Below are 16,193 nucleotides of genomic sequence, written 5' to 3' on the forward strand. Positions count from 1 at the left end.
TTTCTGGGACTTGCACTGAGACTTCTAATTCTAGGCTGATCTCTTAAAATTCTTTCTGGATGGGGGAGGATGGCCTCTATTGTCTTCAACACATAGGAGTAAATTTTGGTGACCCCAGAATCTGGAAATGAGTTTTGAGAGTGAAATGAGGAAGGAACCCACGAGGAAGGAGGCAAATGCATAGGGCATGCCAAGAAACTAGGATGTGACTGGTTTGAGGTGCTTCCAATCCAGTCACTGTGCCAGAGCATCATCCCAGACAAGCAGGACTGAAGCAATGAATCTATGGCTTGGACTTCGCTTGTGGCAAATGGCTGGAGTGATCCCTCACCTGTGCTATGGCTCACTTGTTTCACCAAAGCCCCAAGCCCTATGGACTTCCAACATATTGCATTTATCAGCCCCTCAGCTTCTCTTAAGAGATGGTTTGTCCAGAATGATGGTCAGCAAAAAGCCTGGAAAAGTGAAGGGGCTAAACCCTCTTGGGTTAACCTAAGGGAGAGGGCACCCAGGCTGGCCAGCAGCACTCTCCAGCGGACCAGAGCTGTCTTGTGGCACAAAGCTGATTGGGGTGATCTGTTCAGCTTAGCCCTTTAAAAGGCTTTTGTGTGGCCAGCCTCTCCACGTGCACTTCTCTTAATAACATAGTTTGACAACGAGGTCTCAGAGAAGCCCCTGGTCAATCACCGATCATCAGTGTCTTTCCAGTTTGCTAGTTGTCACTCTTTTGGGCTCTTTCATCTTTGGGGGGGTCTCAGCTCAGATACCATCTCCCAAACATCCTGTCTCAAGTCTCCTTCAATGGCCTCTCCCCTCATCACCCTGTTTATTTCCATTACCAGCAACTGTCAAATCTGTGACAGATCTTTTTTTAAAAATCTACTTATTTTTTGGAGCGGGGCACTTGGGCCTCCCACGAGGGACAGCAGGAGGTGGGTCTTCTGTTCACCACATTTCCTGTGCCCTGACGGCTGGACTGGGGTTTGGCCTTGGGCTCCTTCTTCTTACTGAGGGAATCCTGATTCGTTTCTTTTCCTGCGCTGATTAATATGCTTAAATTCAGTGGGTTGCCACATCTGATCTGAGGTTACATTCAATTCACTTATTTTAACTAATTAGTTTATGTCCATTCCACATTCACAGTACACCTTCAGAACTATGGCACATCGTAGGAGCCGAGAACCTGCTGAATGAACAGCTGTTAATTTCCATAAACCCCTAAAGGCCTCCTGTTCACAGTGTGCGCCCCATAGGTGTGGCTCAGGGACACAGACCTGCCCCCGCCCCACCCCCAGCTCCCAAGAAGCAGTCAGGGAACGAAACAGTAGGGTTTATTGAGGTGCATGCCCAGGGCCTGAGGCCCAGCTCTCACCAGCTTCTTGTGGGGAAGAGCCCCCTGGCTTCTCCCAATGTCCACATTCTGGGCGATCAATGTCCTGCCCTCACTCTCACCCAGCAGAGAGGCACTGGGTGACAGCCAAGAGAGGGGCTCCGGGTGGCCCAGGTTGCAGCCACCTGATTCTCTGCCGGGCCAAGCTTCCAGAGGTGGGTGGCAGTGCAGTGACCAAGTACCTCCGTCTCAGGCTGAGAGAGGAAGAGTTCAGTTCCTCCCTGCTCCAGAGGGCCTAGCACCTGCTCCTGACAAAGCAGGGAATAATATTAAATAAAAATAATTTATACAAAATGGCTCATACAAAAAGCTGTGGGATGGGAGGAAGAGATGCCTCTGTGAGAGACTGAGATGACTGGAAGGGGCAGGAATGGGGAAGTATACTGCCGCCTCTCCTACTCCCTGAAACAGAGCCCGCCAGCTGCTCAAAGACTGGAGTGGGGCCCTGGCAGGCAGGGTAGGGTCAGAGCAGGGCCAAGGGATCCTCAGGGGGCCAGGCTGGTGAGCAGGGTGGTGAATTGCAGGGCCTTTCCTGCCAGCTGTGTCACACACTGTGCCATCTTTTGGGCTGCAGAACCAGATGGGTAGCCCAGGGCGGCCCCCTTGACAGCGAGCACAGTAGCCCGCAATTCCTGGCCCAGCGCTGTACCTGCAGCCCCAACCTGTGCTCGGAGAGGGGCAGAGGTTGCCAGCCGGCCGAGTGTGTCCCCAACAAACACCAGGCGGTGAGCAGCCACCACCAACCGCTTGCCATGGGGCACGAAGAGGCGTGGGGGCTGATTGGCCCTGGTGCTGGCCCTCAGGGCTGCCACAGCTGCCTGCAGTGCTGAGTAGTGGCTCTGGCACTGCCCTGCGTAGAAGTGCAGGAGCTGCAGGTCTCCAGCGGGCAGAACCAGCGGCTCTCCTGGGGAGAGGACCTCCTATGGGAAGAGGAGTGGTCAGTGGGCACGCTCTCATTAGTGTCACGTCTGCTCTCACGTTCTCTCTCCTCCCTCCTTTTGCTCCTCAGTCCTTCCTTTCTTCCTAGTGCAATCCCTTTAGCTTTTTCCTCTGCCATCAGAATATTTAGATGCTCATAGCAAGCAAGCGACAGGAAAGTGCTTCGAGTTGATGCCAGATAAATCCGGGTTCACTCAACCTCAAACAACTCTTTGAACTTTCTTGTTTTCTTATCTCTAAACTGGGGAAATCTCATACTGCACTGTCCAAAATAAATGTGATTTTAAGTTTTATAGTAGCTACCACATTAAGAAACTGGTAGGCTTTTAAACTCCGAATATAAAAAATGTTAGTCTGCAAAATCTGGTATGTACTTTATATTACAGCACATTTTAATTAGGACTAGCCACATTTCGAGTGATGGATAGCTGTATGTGGCTAGCGGCCACCATATTGGATAGTGCCAGTCTTAGTATCTGCCTCCTAAGGCTGCGGTGAAGATGAATGGACACAATATACAGAAAAGGCTCAAAACAGAGCATTGCACTGTGCGTCCTGTATGAATACTTAGTAGTACTGACACATGAGATGCTCAGTACAGGGTCTGGCACTTGGTAAATACCTGATAAATAGGAGCTATTGTGATTTAAGACCATTTTAGACAGAGTCAAGGAGACCACTTCACTTTCCTGAGGCCCAGAGAGACTAACTGGCCAATTCAGAGCCCTTGGCTTCTTAATGGTAGAATGGGGATTAGGAGGCAGGTCTCTTAGGAACCCAGGAATTCAGCTGGAAGGAGCCTCAGAAGTCGCCTGGCTCAGCTCTGACCCACAGCCCAGAAGCCTTCTGCTCCTGACTCCTTGGTTTTCTGATTCCTCTCCAACACATTCTTTCCCCTCTTTCTGAATTCCTGATATCCTTTTCTAAGTTCCGGCTCCTTCTCACTGAATTTTAACTCTTGTCTACTCCAACTGCTTCATTTCACTGAACTTTTACCCAATCCTCCTGTAGTTCTGTCGTTGGTTCGGTTAAGAATACCCCTTCGCTGTTCCTGCCCCTCTGCCCGCAGTCCCTTTCTCTAGCATCACCGCCACAGGATTACCTGCTGCTCCGGTGGGCCCCTCTCCAACAATTCAGGATCCCCAGGGAAGGTCTTATCCAGGGGCCTAGATCCCTGAGCTTTATCCATACCCTGCAGGAAGGGGTCAGGGTCTCAGTGCAGGGGTGGGGGGGCAGGGCTGGGTGGCCTCCCTAGTCTCCCTGGCCCTCCCTACTTCCCATTCCTTCTGGAGGTCCCTCCTGCCATTAGAAATTGCAGTCCCTGGACTCCAGATCTGGGAGAGCTCTGGTGGCCAGTCAAAGGGCTCACGGTCCCCAGCCTGGGTTTAGGGGGAGGAACGCGGCACTGGTACAAGTGGTGTTGCCAAGTACTGGGGTCCCAGGCCAGAGGGTGCAGGGCCAGTGGAGAAGGAGGGAAGGAAGGAAGGGAGGCTCTCACGTGGGCCCCAGGCTTTCTCACTTCTCCCTGTGGTTCAACAGGGGGCACTTTGGTTGGGGCTGGCTGGAGGTGAGCTCACCTTCAGGTGGACATAGTCGTACTCCTCGGCCATCCGGATGCCCTCGTACTCATTGTGTTCCTCTGCTGAATCATCCTCCACCTCCTGGCCCTCTGAATGCCCCTCACCCTTAGGGCCTGCATAGCCAGACAGGCGGGGTGGGGGTGGAGGCAGAGGCCTGTCCTGGATGCTGCCCTTTCTTCCTGGAGCAGGAGAGGGAGCCGTGGAAGGGCTGGGGGCCTCAAGGACAGGCAGGGCAGGCAGAGGGCGTCGGGACAGGCTCTCAGCAGAGGGCAACCGGGGCCTATGAGAGGGGGGAGGGCTCCTGGCCAGAAGCAGGGCCCGGGTGTCTGTGTCATTGAAGGCCGAGGCTCTCAGGAGCTCTGGAGATGAGGGTGTCTCTGGCCCCAGCAGGGGCACGTCGTAGATGTCTTCGTCACTGCCCCCGCCTTCCCCATTTGCTAGCAGTTCCTCTGGTGCTTCGTACAGATTGAGCAGGGCTGATGCCCGTTTCAGGTTGGAGGGGGCAGCATAGAGAGGGGGCCCTGGTTCTCGGCCCTCCTCCCACTCCAGATCTGGCTCCAGCTCTGACGGTGGCTTCGGGGCCAGAGGCACATCATAGGGAGCTTCATCCTCTCCAGGGGTTTGCGAAGTGACCCGGGCCAGAGGGCGGGAAAAGGAAGCAGGGGAGTCATAGGGGCCACTGGAAGGAACTCGGAGGGCAGAGTGGGGCACGTCATATACCTGGAGAAGGAGTGGCTAGTTACCATCAGGTTCAGCACTGGTCTCCGTCCAGAGCTATCTGTTTTCTGTGCGACATACGCACAGACCTCTAGCCCTCACCTCCGAGGCATCTCCAGGAGCAGCCAGTTGGGTCCCACCGCCTCTGGGGACCTTGTAGATGGGGTCAGGAGAGGGCAGGCAGGGTCCAGCTGGAGATCCTGAGGTCAGGCAGGGCCGAGCTGGGGGTGGCACCACATACACCTGGGGGATCAAGGGGTGGGGGTCAGGAGAAGGGGGCCCAGGGAATCAGATCACGTGTGCCTTGGAGGAGTGTAAACACCTCCCAACCCCCTCCCTGTCCCAAGGGGAAGGAGAACCCAGAAAGGGTTGGTGGGCAGGCTTTCTACAGCAGAGCCCTGAAGAGCTGTGGTCTTAGGGCTCTCCCTGCCCAGCCTCGCTGCAGGCACCAGCAGAAGGGAAAGGGGCTGTCCTGGCTGGGGGTAGGGAGGGCTCCAGCTCTCACCTCCTGGTCCTCATTGCTGTGCTCTGGGGCTGGATATGGTGAGCCAGGCACCTGGGAGAGGCTGGGCTTGGGTGCCGGACCATCAGGAAGGAGCTTCACTCTGTTGGCGGGCACAATGCCCTGCTGGCCATGCAGGGAGCAGAGGCACCAGCCGTCCAGCCCACCAGCACCCTCCCTCTGCAGTACCCGTAGAACGTCCCCTCGGCGGAAGGACAGCTCCTGGGGGGACTCAGCGGTGTTGTCGTAGAGTGCCCGGGCCAGCAGGGCCTGGTGGGTGAGGTGGGAGTGGGAAGAGGGGTCTTCACACACACATATTAAGTCATGGCACCTCCTGTTCAAAACACTTCAGAGCTCTCGGTTTCCCTCAAGCTAAAAATCTGACCTCCTGTCTCAGCCCTTCCTGACTGGGCCCTGCCTTGTCTCCCACTTCATTCCCTGCACACTCCCTCTTCATTTCTATTCCTGGAACTAGACAAGCTCTTTTCCACCTCAGGACCTTTGCACTCGCTGTTTCCTTTACCCAGAGGGCTCTTCCCCTGACTGGCTGTTTTTCTGTGAGAACAAGGACTGCTGTAATCCTAGCCTCTGCAACAGAGCCCAACCTGGAATCCGTTCTCAATAAACATATATTAAATGAATTTCTTCCAAAGCTTCATGTATTCAAGGAAGTCCTGCTAAACTCTCTCACAGAATCTCCTTTACCTTCCTCGTTCCCCAGTCAGCATCCCCCACAAGCAAAAGGTTAGATGGAGCAGCTGCAGAGACCCCTCACTCTGAGAGGGATAAAAAAACAGAAACCCAAGCAATTGTTTTGTTCTCAGTCTGAGCAAATCAGGTTCTCAGAAGAGACAGAGGTTACCATGGAGAAAAGTGTATAGACTTGTGTGTGTGCACGTGGGCACATGTGTAGTGGGGCTGGTGGACCAACCAAGAGCTAGTATTTATCAGCTTTTTTCCAGTCCTTTCTGGTAGGAACATCTAAGCTTTTTCCTTGGAGAGCAACATGCTCAGGTAATAAATCACAGAGACCAAGCGCAAATTATGTATCCAGACACTGTGCAAGTCTTTGCACTAATCGTCTCATTTAATCCTCACAGCAACCTTAGGAGGAAAGAGCTATCCTTACCCCCATTTGGAAAGGAAACTGGAACAGAGAGGTTAATACTATTCCCCAGCTGGTACAGTTGGTGGAGCATGATTTGATGGAATCAGGCTCTTTGATTCCAGAGCCTGTACTCTCAATCACTCTTCTGCCTCTCCACAATCACAAACCTTATGGATTGACTTCTCTTCTTATTTTAAAACAGTGGTTAAGTCAAGAAAGTCCATGACTCAAACGTGACTCAAGCACATATGAAAGCTTCATTTTACACAATTTCCCTTTGCTAGTCACCCTTCACAGGGCTCTGGTTCTTGGTTAGAATCTAGCTCTCACCACTCACAGTATGGAAATATATTCCGCTTCAGTTATGTTTGCAAAGTGACTATAAACCAGGCAGTGATGGCTTACACAGTGATGGTGGAGAGCAAGCAGTTAGGCATTACTGAGCAAGTGATTCATATGGGTTAATTCAGTAAAATGTCTCAAACTAAAGATCTCTGGCAGGCTGTATTTGGTCACCAGGCCATGGGGAAAAGGATGCCCTGCTCAGCCAACATTAGTGCATGTTTCTCTTGGCTGGTGTTTTCCTTGGCTGGAGAGGCTGTCCAGCCTTCCACGGTGAAATTGTGATTTCAACAATTTCAACAAACTGACTTCTCCTCTTCCAGACTCATCAACCCATTTTATGATTATACTGGCTTCTAAAGGACATTGTCCCACAGAAAGAAAACATGCTAACCAGTTGACATAAGTTCCTGATTAGCATGGCACTTTTCTAATTATAAAATATAAGTCAGTGTTTTGGATCTAGCCAGGGTTTTAAGAGCACAGTTCGGAGGCAGACAGAACTGGGTTTGAGTTCTGGCTCTATCCATTTCTAACTGAGTGACTTTGGGCAGGTTCTTAAGCTTTTCTGAGCCTCGCCCTGACTGGTGTGACTCAGTTGGTTGAGTGTCATTCACAAAGCAAAAGACCTGCCTGTTTGATTCCTGGTCAGGGCACATGCCTGGGTTGGGGGCCAGGTCCCAGGTTGGGGATGTGTGAGAGGCAGCCAATCGATGTTTCTGTTTCTCAAATAAATAAATAAATACATACATAAATAAAATTAAAAACAAACAAACAAAAAAACTCTTTCTGAGCCTCAGTTTCCTCTGTAGAATTCCATATCCACATCTGAATATCCATTTGATAATAAGAGTACTATCCTCACAGGTATGTTGTGAAGACGGGACAAGATAATGCATCCAGCAACCAGGACAGAGCTTAGGGCTAGTAAATGCTCAATAAATATTAGCTGTTTTTAGAATCCTGTGAGTTGGATTAGCACAAATACCCCCACCTCTGTGTAAAAAGAAAAATCTACCTCCTGGGACTACATAGCTGACTAGCTTACTCCTGAGCCAGCATCTTTATGTCAGAGTACATCCCCTGTTCTCAGGATCTCCCCCTCTCCCAACTCCGAACACTCTGGCGGTTTTTCTCACCATCATACAGATGGAGGAATTAAAAGGAGTTTGGTCTGAGAAGGAGTGAAAATTGAAGTCTTCCTACAGGGATATGGGAGGATGTCAGGAGCCATACTTGTCTTTCCAGCCTCCTCTTGCAGAGAAACCATTCAGAGGGGGCAAGAAAGCAGGTGGCAGCTTTGGCTTTGCTTTCACTGGGAATCCTAGGGCCTAGGGAAAGGTGGAAAGGGGACAGAGTTGTTTGGCATTCGAACCGAGAAGTGCAAGACCGAATGCAGAGGTGGGGCTGTGGAGAGCTCCTCCCAGTGTTAGGTTTGAATTCTGTCCAATGGGACAGAACTTGTGGGCCTCACACTTGCAGGAACTCAGGCCAGAGCTGCTGATAGACTGATAGATGATGGGTGTGGTCACCCCTGCTCTACCCTTCCTCAGGGACTAGGCTGACTTGTGAGGGAGGGGCTGCCTTAATGGGGTGGCAGTGGGCCACACGCTTCCTAGGACTCCTCCTCCCACTGTCCCATCATGCAAGCTGTCTCCTCCCTTTGTCCCCAGAAAGTGGCCAGAGGCTAGCTGACATCACCTCCCCCCTTCTTCTATATTCTCTTTCTCCCTGCCTGATCTCCCTCTTTGCTCCATTTCCTCCCTTTCCTTCATCCCTCCTCTAGAGATGGGCCTCCTTGGGCCCTCCCCCCTTTCCCGATTTCCTGCAGTCACCTCCATTCTTCCAGCCCCCTCCCAACCTTTTACTTGCCTCCCAATCACAAGCCCCAGCCAGCCACCAGTGGCCATCTGTTCCCGCCAATAAATGAGCAGATAGGGCTAGACTTGCCCCCTCCCCTCTATCCAGGACAGCCTTTAGAAAGAAAAAAGAGAAAGGGGAGGGGGAAGGGAAAAGGGGGAGCCCAGACCCAGAAGGAGCTAGGGAAGAGGAGAGAGAACGGAAAACAAAAGTGAGAGGAGAAGGACACAGCCTCCTGGGGAAGGGACCAGGAGAGAGACAAAGAAGACAGAAATAAAAGTGACAGGCGTGCAGGGCAGCTGTGGAGTTCTCTGCCCAGTAGCCTCCTCTCCAGGGTGGACTCACCGACGTGGCTATGGCCATGGCTTTGGCCTCTCGCGCGGCCTGCTCCAGGCCAAGCTCGGTTTCGCTGACTTCAGCAGCGGCTGCCCTGCACCATGGAGGCGGCCCCCGGCTTTGGCGCCTGAGTCGTGGCCTCCGCAGAGGTTGGAGGAGGAGAAAGAAAACCCACAAAACTCCCCAAATGGGAGGCAACTTGGCCTGGCAGGAGGAGGAGCAGCGGGGCGGGCTGGGGCGTCGCTGCGGGACCTCATCCAAGGGTGCGCTGTCTGTACTGTCCCCGCGGCCTCCCGGGGGCCGCCGAGTTGGCCAGGCCCCCGGAGCTGCCTGCCCTAGGTCGTGGAGGCACCCCAGGTCCGCAAGGTCCAGCTCCCTTTCAGACTGCGGCAGGCGAGGACGGAACTAAGACGCTCGACGCCTCTCCGGGCCGCTCAGGACAGCCCCGAGGGCTGGGAGAAGCCGCCGGGGCGGTTGAGCTGGACGAGCGAGTTTAGGAACCAACCCCACCCCACCCGGGGTCTGAAAGCAGGGCTCCCAGGGGCTGCGGTCGGGGTGCCTGGGGCATGCGACGGCCCCTCTGCGGGGGAGGGCGGGAAAGTTAGAACTGAGCCCTGTATCCCTCTTCAAACTCGCCCAACTTGGCGAAAGGAGGCCAGGCTGACGCCAAAGGCCTGCGCGAGCGTGGCCGTGCGGTTGCGTTGCCTGAGTGGCTGTTTTCGGCCCAGGCACTCGCACCCCAGGCGGCGAGTCGGGTCGCGCTCTCGCACTCACTCTCAGCACGCCCCGGGTCCGGGGGCGCCGTGAGGGCACGCGGCACGGCTCGGATGGACGGACTGCCTTTCCAAAGCCAAAGAGGGGCTCGCCGGCCCCACCCGCCCTCCTCCGCCACTCGGCAGCAGAGCGCAGGGCCACCTGCGCCAACTCCCACCCGCGGCTCCCTGCCCTCGCCGCCGGCCCGCCGCCCCGCTCACGCGCACCCTAGCCAGGGCCTCTCGGCTCCCCCAGACCTTGGGGCAGCTCCCAGGTGTCCCTGGGAACGGAGTAAAAGGCCACGAAGCAAAAGGAGCAAAGACGAGGCGAAGGAGGGGCAGGGACCAGGGGCCTAGAGGTGGGGTGGACACTGAGGGCTGGGAAGGCTCTGGGAGTCGCGCGGGGCCTCTAGGCTCACCCCGGCTCGCGGCTCCCCTTCCCTCCCCTTCCCGGGCTCCAGGCTCCCTCTCAGTGCAGTTCCTTTCTCCTCCCCTCGGGCCCTCTCCGCTCCGGCGCGGGGCTCCGTCCTGGGGATTGAGAGAAAGGAGGGAGGGGAAAAGGGAGGGGGAGGGAAGGGGAGGAGGAGAAAGGAGGACGATCCCTCCAAAGGCGGGTGTTGAGTTTCAGCTCAGGACCCTCGGGCCAAACTGCACGCCCCCTCCCGGCCCCAGTCTCCCTAGTCTTCTTTCTCCAGACGTCGCGTCGGCCCTCCGGGTGGTCCGGTCGGCTCACTCCTGGGGGCTTGCCTCTCCCTGCCACGCCCCCGATCTCCCCCGCCAGTCCCGCGCCTCTCTCTGCCTCCCTTTCAATAGCCCTACATCTGTCTTCCCCGTGGGAGGGAGTGCACTCCTTCCGCCTTTCTGTGTCCTCCGTAGAGCCTCTCTTCTCCCTTGGCGTTGCCTTTGCAGAGGTGACGGGGTTAACGGCCTTTCCTGCGTGAAGCAAGCCGGGGGCCTGGGTCTGGACGTGGACTCCAGCCCTGGCAACAGAACGTGAATCCTGGGTGTCTGGTCCCAGAGCTTCAGGCAGGCTAGTCGTGCTGCTTCTTACACTCCTCTGCCAGCCTGGGCCTGCCCCTGGCCCTCTCCCTGGCACAAATCTGCTGCCAAGAAGAGCAGGAGAGGGGACCACGGCCACGAAAGGGCAAAACTCTTTCAGAGGAGCTGTGGTCTGGCCTTCCAGGAGTTTCCACGGAAAGGACAGGGCTCTTGGGTCTCCACACCTCTCCTACCATATTACTGCTGCTTGGTGTGAGTGCACTGTCTCTTTCTAGCTACCCACCCCCCTCCCCATCCCTCGTTTTTTTTTGTTTTTGTTTTTTTCCTTTTGGGGCACAACATGTATCAAGGCCTTGCAGGGACTGGAGGGAAGACTTTCTTCTCTTTTGAAGGTTTCTGGTATTTCAAAAGTGAGATGCCAAACAGGATTGAAAAGCTGTAGTCTATTTTTAATATTTACATTTAACAAATTAATACTTCAAATCGTTGACGTAAGAAATGTCCAGATATGTAGAGAATTTTTAGGTTTTTATTTGAGTCAAACTGAAGACAATGTCTGGAAACAAGATCTCAAATGCTCTGGGGAATGACAGTTTTGCCGTTTCTTTTCTACATTTGGAATTAAGGAGGGAATTTAAGGAAGATTACATGAAGGTGGGAGAAAGCAAGGCACAGGATAGTTAACTAGATTATGTGCTCCCTTGAAGGGTGGTTACCCTTCAAGAGGTCTGGAAAAGAAGATTACTGGTACTTCTGGCATTTCAAAGGTGTGTGAACCTAGAACAGTGGACAGGGCTTTCTTAAAAACCTTTACCAAAGAAGTTATAAAAGCCTGGGGCATGACTACCCAACATGACCTGCTCAGTCAAGAATTTATGATCAGATTTCCCTGTGAGGCTATTTTCAGTCACTGCACTTGTTCCTATCCCCGTTTACATCCACAAAACACAAAAAATAGACTATGTATAACCTCATTTGGCAGTAACTTCGAAAATCTAAGGCCCTTTGTGAACTTCAGGCCTCGGGCAGATAGATACTCCCCTCTCCACATTCCACAGGCCCACAGGCATTTTCCAGTGTAGGGAGGAGGTAAGGATACCTGCTTTGACTGGTATTCTGAGAATACCCCCCACCCCCTTCTTTCCTTATTGCCTGGACACCTATGAAAAAAAACGCTCTGGAGCCCTGGCCGGTATGGCTTAGTGGATTGAGTGAGAGCTGGTTTGATTCCCAATCAGGGCACATGCCTGGGTTGCAGGCCGTTCCTCAGCTGGGGGCGTGCCAGAGGCAACCAGTCGATGTTTCTCTCCCTCTCTTTCTCCTTCCCTTCCCCTCTCTCTAAAAATAAATAAATGTAATCTTAAAAAAAAAAAGTCAGAAATCTCTAAAGAAAGAAAGGATACTCTGCAGAGGGGAGGGGTAAAACCTATGGGGCTGATCAAGGAGAGATTCTGGGATGAACATGGGAATGGACAATATTGGTTCTGGGCTTGGTTCAGAGATGGCAGTTCAGACCTGGGCATGGGGCTCGGAATCCTGAATGGACTTGGACTCTCTTAGGATGGGAGAGGAACTTTTAAATTTCTAGAGGCACCTGAAGAGAAAGTTCTTCCATCCCAGCTCCAGCCTCATCCAACTTCCAACAGACCCCAGCCCTAGGAGGCCTCGGCTGCTGGGAACACACACACTAAGGCAGTGCCTCTGTGATCCCTGCCCAGGGGACAGCCAAGGTGAGCACTCTGACTGGTACATTGGAAACAGATGGAGGCCGGGAAAGGCTAAGCAGGAAAGAAGCTCTAGGACCAGGCAAAATTGTTGTTTGGGAGGTGGACAGGGGGGCTCAGTACTTGGGGAAATGCAGGTGTGGGCAGCAGAGTGCAAATCTGCAGGAAAAAAAAGACTGACTCTGAGCACACACAGACTTGGAAGTGAATCCTATAAGCTGTGCGATTTTGGTCAAGTTACATAACGTAACTGAGTCTCAGCTCCTCACACGTTAACAGTGATTTTGGTGAAGAGTGAGTATGTGTGAAGTGCCCTGCACAGTGGTGATTTCCCTCCATGGCTTTTCCTCTTTACCTTGGCTCTGCCCCCATCTTGTGCTCTCGTGAAAGATGAAAGGTTTTTTGCTGAGGGCAGGAAGAGCCTTTCCCTTGTCTTGTACCTCGTCCTTGCCTTCTCTTTCACAGAGGTTTAAGGTGATTCTAGCTTTTTCAGGGAGAGCTGTGGGCTCCAGGTTAGGTTGGAGAAAGCCCAGGCTGGGTGGACAGCTAAGGCCCTGGGAGGCAGCCTCAGGCAGCCAGGCCCTCAGCTTTGAGACCTTACTTTGCTATGTTCAGGGGAAGAAAGGAAGGAACCCCTCCATCTGGCTTTCTGGGCCTCAGTCTTCTCTCCCCTTTCCAGCAGGGCCGCCCTGCTGGCCTCTCCCTCATCCCACCCTGACTTCCTTGACCTGTTCCGTGTTCTTCCTGCTACTCAAAACTTCTCAAATGAATTCTTCCAGTTCTTCCTCCTTTGGAGCCCTCAGCATCCAGATTGCCTGGGTTCTTATCCTTGTTCCAGCACTCGCTAGTGACTTTGGCAAGTTACATGACCTCTCGGAGCCTCTGGTTTCCTCTCTATAACGTGGGTAATAATGGAACTCATGATGTATAAATGTTGGATAAAAGCAACTATTACTGGTATTTGATGTCCGCCTCGAGTGGGGGGAGCAGAATATCAAGGACTCGGGGCCTGCGCTCAGCCAATTCCCATCACCGAGGTTGTGCTTAAATCCAGCCAATACCTCCCCACTGATCTTGGCATAAAATCCAAATGCCCCACGACGTCACCCAACATGATCTGGCCCCTGCCCACCTTTTCCGCCTCATCACATCCCACTCTCTGCCCCGCCCTTTGCTTCCCATCCCCATTGTCTTTTCTTATTCTCAAATATCCCCAGCTGTTTCCCACCTCTAGGACTCTGCAGGTCCTGCTGCCTCCGCCTGGGCCACTTATCCTCAGAGAGGCCTTCCGTGGCTGTCTAAGTGACAGCCACCCCCTGCCTCCATAATTTCCTACCTCATAACACTGTTTCATTGTTTTCATAGCATTTATTATTACCAGAAATTATCTGTTTCCTTATTTATCTTCTGTCTCCTCCTAAGATGGAAGTTTCCTGAGGCAGGAACCTTATCTGGCTTGTCCTCCTCTGCATTGCTACTATTTAAAATAGTGCCTGGTATAAAGTACAGTAGGTGCTCAATAAATATTTAGTGAATGGGTAAATGGACAGGACAGCCGCGACTGCAGGACAGAGCTGAGCAAGCCATGGGCCCTCTCCCTCTGGGGAGATACCAGCACCCAGCTGGAGAGGGGGCTGTGGGGCTCCTTGTCTTGTGCAATCTGATTCTCTGTGTGTCTCCCAGGCAGACGGGGTTCTCTTTGAAGGCAGGCTCCTGAGCCTAAGCATCTTGTAACTAAAGGTGACACTGCAAATCATTAGCAACCAGTACCATTATCACCTATCAATCAGTACATGAAGCAGGGTTTGGGAGGCCCTACCTGGGCCAGGCCTTCAGTTGCAGGACCACAGGGAGGCTGTGATAGATAGGGGTGGCCCTGGGCTGAGGATATCCTATATTTCCTGGCAGAGACAGACGTATTTCAACACTGTAACCCCCAGAACCCCCGCCTCACATCGAGTGAGTGTAGATGAGCTTCAATAAACTCTGCTGAGTCCTGTGGCTTCAGCACCATTTCTGGAGCTGAGGTCCAGAGCAGCTAAGCTGGTTGGTACTTTTGTGGCCATCCAGGTTAAACCCCTTCCCGCCCCCAACACGCACATACTTCTACAAATAAGGAGAAAGGACCAGAGAGGGTCCAAGGTCAAGAGCTGATCAGAGGTGCGGTTAAGACTTCAAGGCAGCAGGTGAAGATTTGAATGTTGTCCTGAGAAAGGGCAGGACAACCGTATTCTAGCTTTCTGCAAGCCCCAGGAGACTTTTGTGACCAAAGGCCACATCTTCTCTGCCCTTTTCTGCTAGGTGCTGATCTCTCTTCCCAGGGGCATGGGGGTGGGTCTCCCAGTAGTTTTCTCTGGCTGCCAGGTCAGGCCCAGGCCGGTGAGAACACACGGGAGGCATCCTTGATGTCAGGTGCTGGGTGACCTTTTCTTTGCTCCCACCTCCAGCATTCTCCCCATTGATACACCCATCTCCCCACACCCCCAAGGATTCCCTGGAAGCTGAAGTGACTCAGGGATTCCAAAACTAGTCACCCCAGGAGGAAAACCCTCTGGAAAATGCTTCTCATGGCAGGGAGTCACCCTGAGGAATCCCACAGAGATGCTACTGAGATAAGTAAGAGGAGAGGCTGAGCAAACGGGGTGCAGGGCGGGGGTGGCTGCAGCGGGGTGTGTGTTGTGGCTCAGATCACGCGGTTCTGTGTCAGGCCTGATGTCCCTAGAGGAGACTGTGTGTGCGGAGGGGCCCTCCCTCAGCCTTTCAGGGGTTTCCTCAGAGAAGGTACTGCTACAGAGGTAGGGGGACACCCCAAAGGCCTCTCCTGAAGGCCAATGTCATGGTCAAACACACAGGTTTTTTGCAACATCAGCAAGTAGTAAGTTGCTGGGATCACTCCCAGCTCTTTTGAGCACCCCTTCCTGGCCTGGGGTCGGGGTGGGGGGTGGGGGGGGAGGTGGGCAGTTCAGGCAAGATCCAGAGGTTTGGGCCAATGTCGGGCTCTGGGGCTTTGACTGGTTTGGCGGAGACCCATAGGGATTCAGGTCTTCTGGAAGGGCACCACCCTCACAGAGCCTCTTCTGGGGTTGGCGGTCGCTCAGGAACACCGAGGGCCACCCTAGGGGCCTTGTGCCCGACCCTGGGCTGGGGAATAGCAGTGAGGAGCCGTGGGTCCCCGCCAGCAGGACAGAATGCCTGAGTGAGCAGGAATGGCCTGTGGCCTCAGTCAAGTTTAAGGGAGACCTGTCCCAGCTGAAGTCCAGGTGAGTAGAAAAGCACTTACATGGGGACTTTCCATCCCTTTGCAGCCAACCAGGGGCTGCAGAGTGTGGCACCTCCATGCCAGGAACTTGGATTTGGAGTTGGTCAGGGCTGGAGTGGAAAACCAGCTCATCCTCTTCCTGAGTGACCTTGCGGAGGCCACTAAATTTCTTTGGGTCTGTTTCCTTATCTTAATATGAGATAATAGGGATGAGGGTTTCCACCTCATGGTTTTATTGGAAGGGAAAATGAGCTGATGCATGGACAGGCCTTGACACCGTCCTGGCTCATGACACACAGAGCTGAGAGGCCAACTGAGTGTGGGAGTGAGAATGTCTTGGAGGACACGGGAGCGGGGTGATGGACTCCTGACTCAGTGCTCTCTTCAGTGTCCCTGCTTTCCCAGTTGCTACTTGTTTGCCCCGAGCCCTACCCCACCGCAGGTTCTAGGGCCTTCACCAGCCAGCTTCTTCCAATCCTCCAGAATGCCCCCTGACCTCAGTACTACTATGCTTTGGCACTGCTTTGCCCTAAAGCAGTGATTTTCAGCCGGTGTGCGGAGACACATTGGTGTGCTACAGTACTTTTTAAAACATGCAACACCCGGCTATTTAGCCGGGCACTGACCTCTCTTTGCTTAGATTGTCAAATTAAAAAATGACAACAGCCAACACAAAAATAGCCGT

At 53.4% G+C, this 16,193-nt stretch overlaps 1 protein-coding gene across 1 annotated transcript; it reads right to left on the reverse strand.

Annotated features, from left to right (window-relative positions):
- Nucleotides 1-1,373: 1,373 nt before the first annotated feature.
- Nucleotides 1,374-9,156, reverse strand: EFS (embryonal Fyn-associated substrate). Its single transcript, XM_054577742.1, has 6 exons — nt 8,784-9,156; nt 5,132-5,398; nt 4,729-4,869; nt 3,907-4,629; nt 3,432-3,521; nt 1,374-2,310 (listed from the first exon to the last, which is right to left on the reverse strand). Exons 1-6 carry the CDS (start codon nt 8,799-8,801, stop codon nt 1,876-1,878), a joined length of 1,674 nt encoding a protein of 557 aa, XP_054433717.1. The 5' UTR covers nt 8,802-9,156; the 3' UTR covers nt 1,374-1,875.
- Between the last annotated feature and the right edge of the window lie 7,037 nt (nt 9,157-16,193).

The sequence above is a fragment of the Pteronotus mesoamericanus genome, unplaced genomic scaffold (assembly GCF_021234165.1).
Source record: "Pteronotus mesoamericanus isolate MK-2021 breed Mesoamerican mustached bat unplaced genomic scaffold, CSHL_Meso_final contig_46, whole genome shotgun sequence".
Classification (NCBI taxonomy): domain Eukaryota; kingdom Metazoa; phylum Chordata; class Mammalia; order Chiroptera; family Mormoopidae; genus Pteronotus; species Pteronotus mesoamericanus.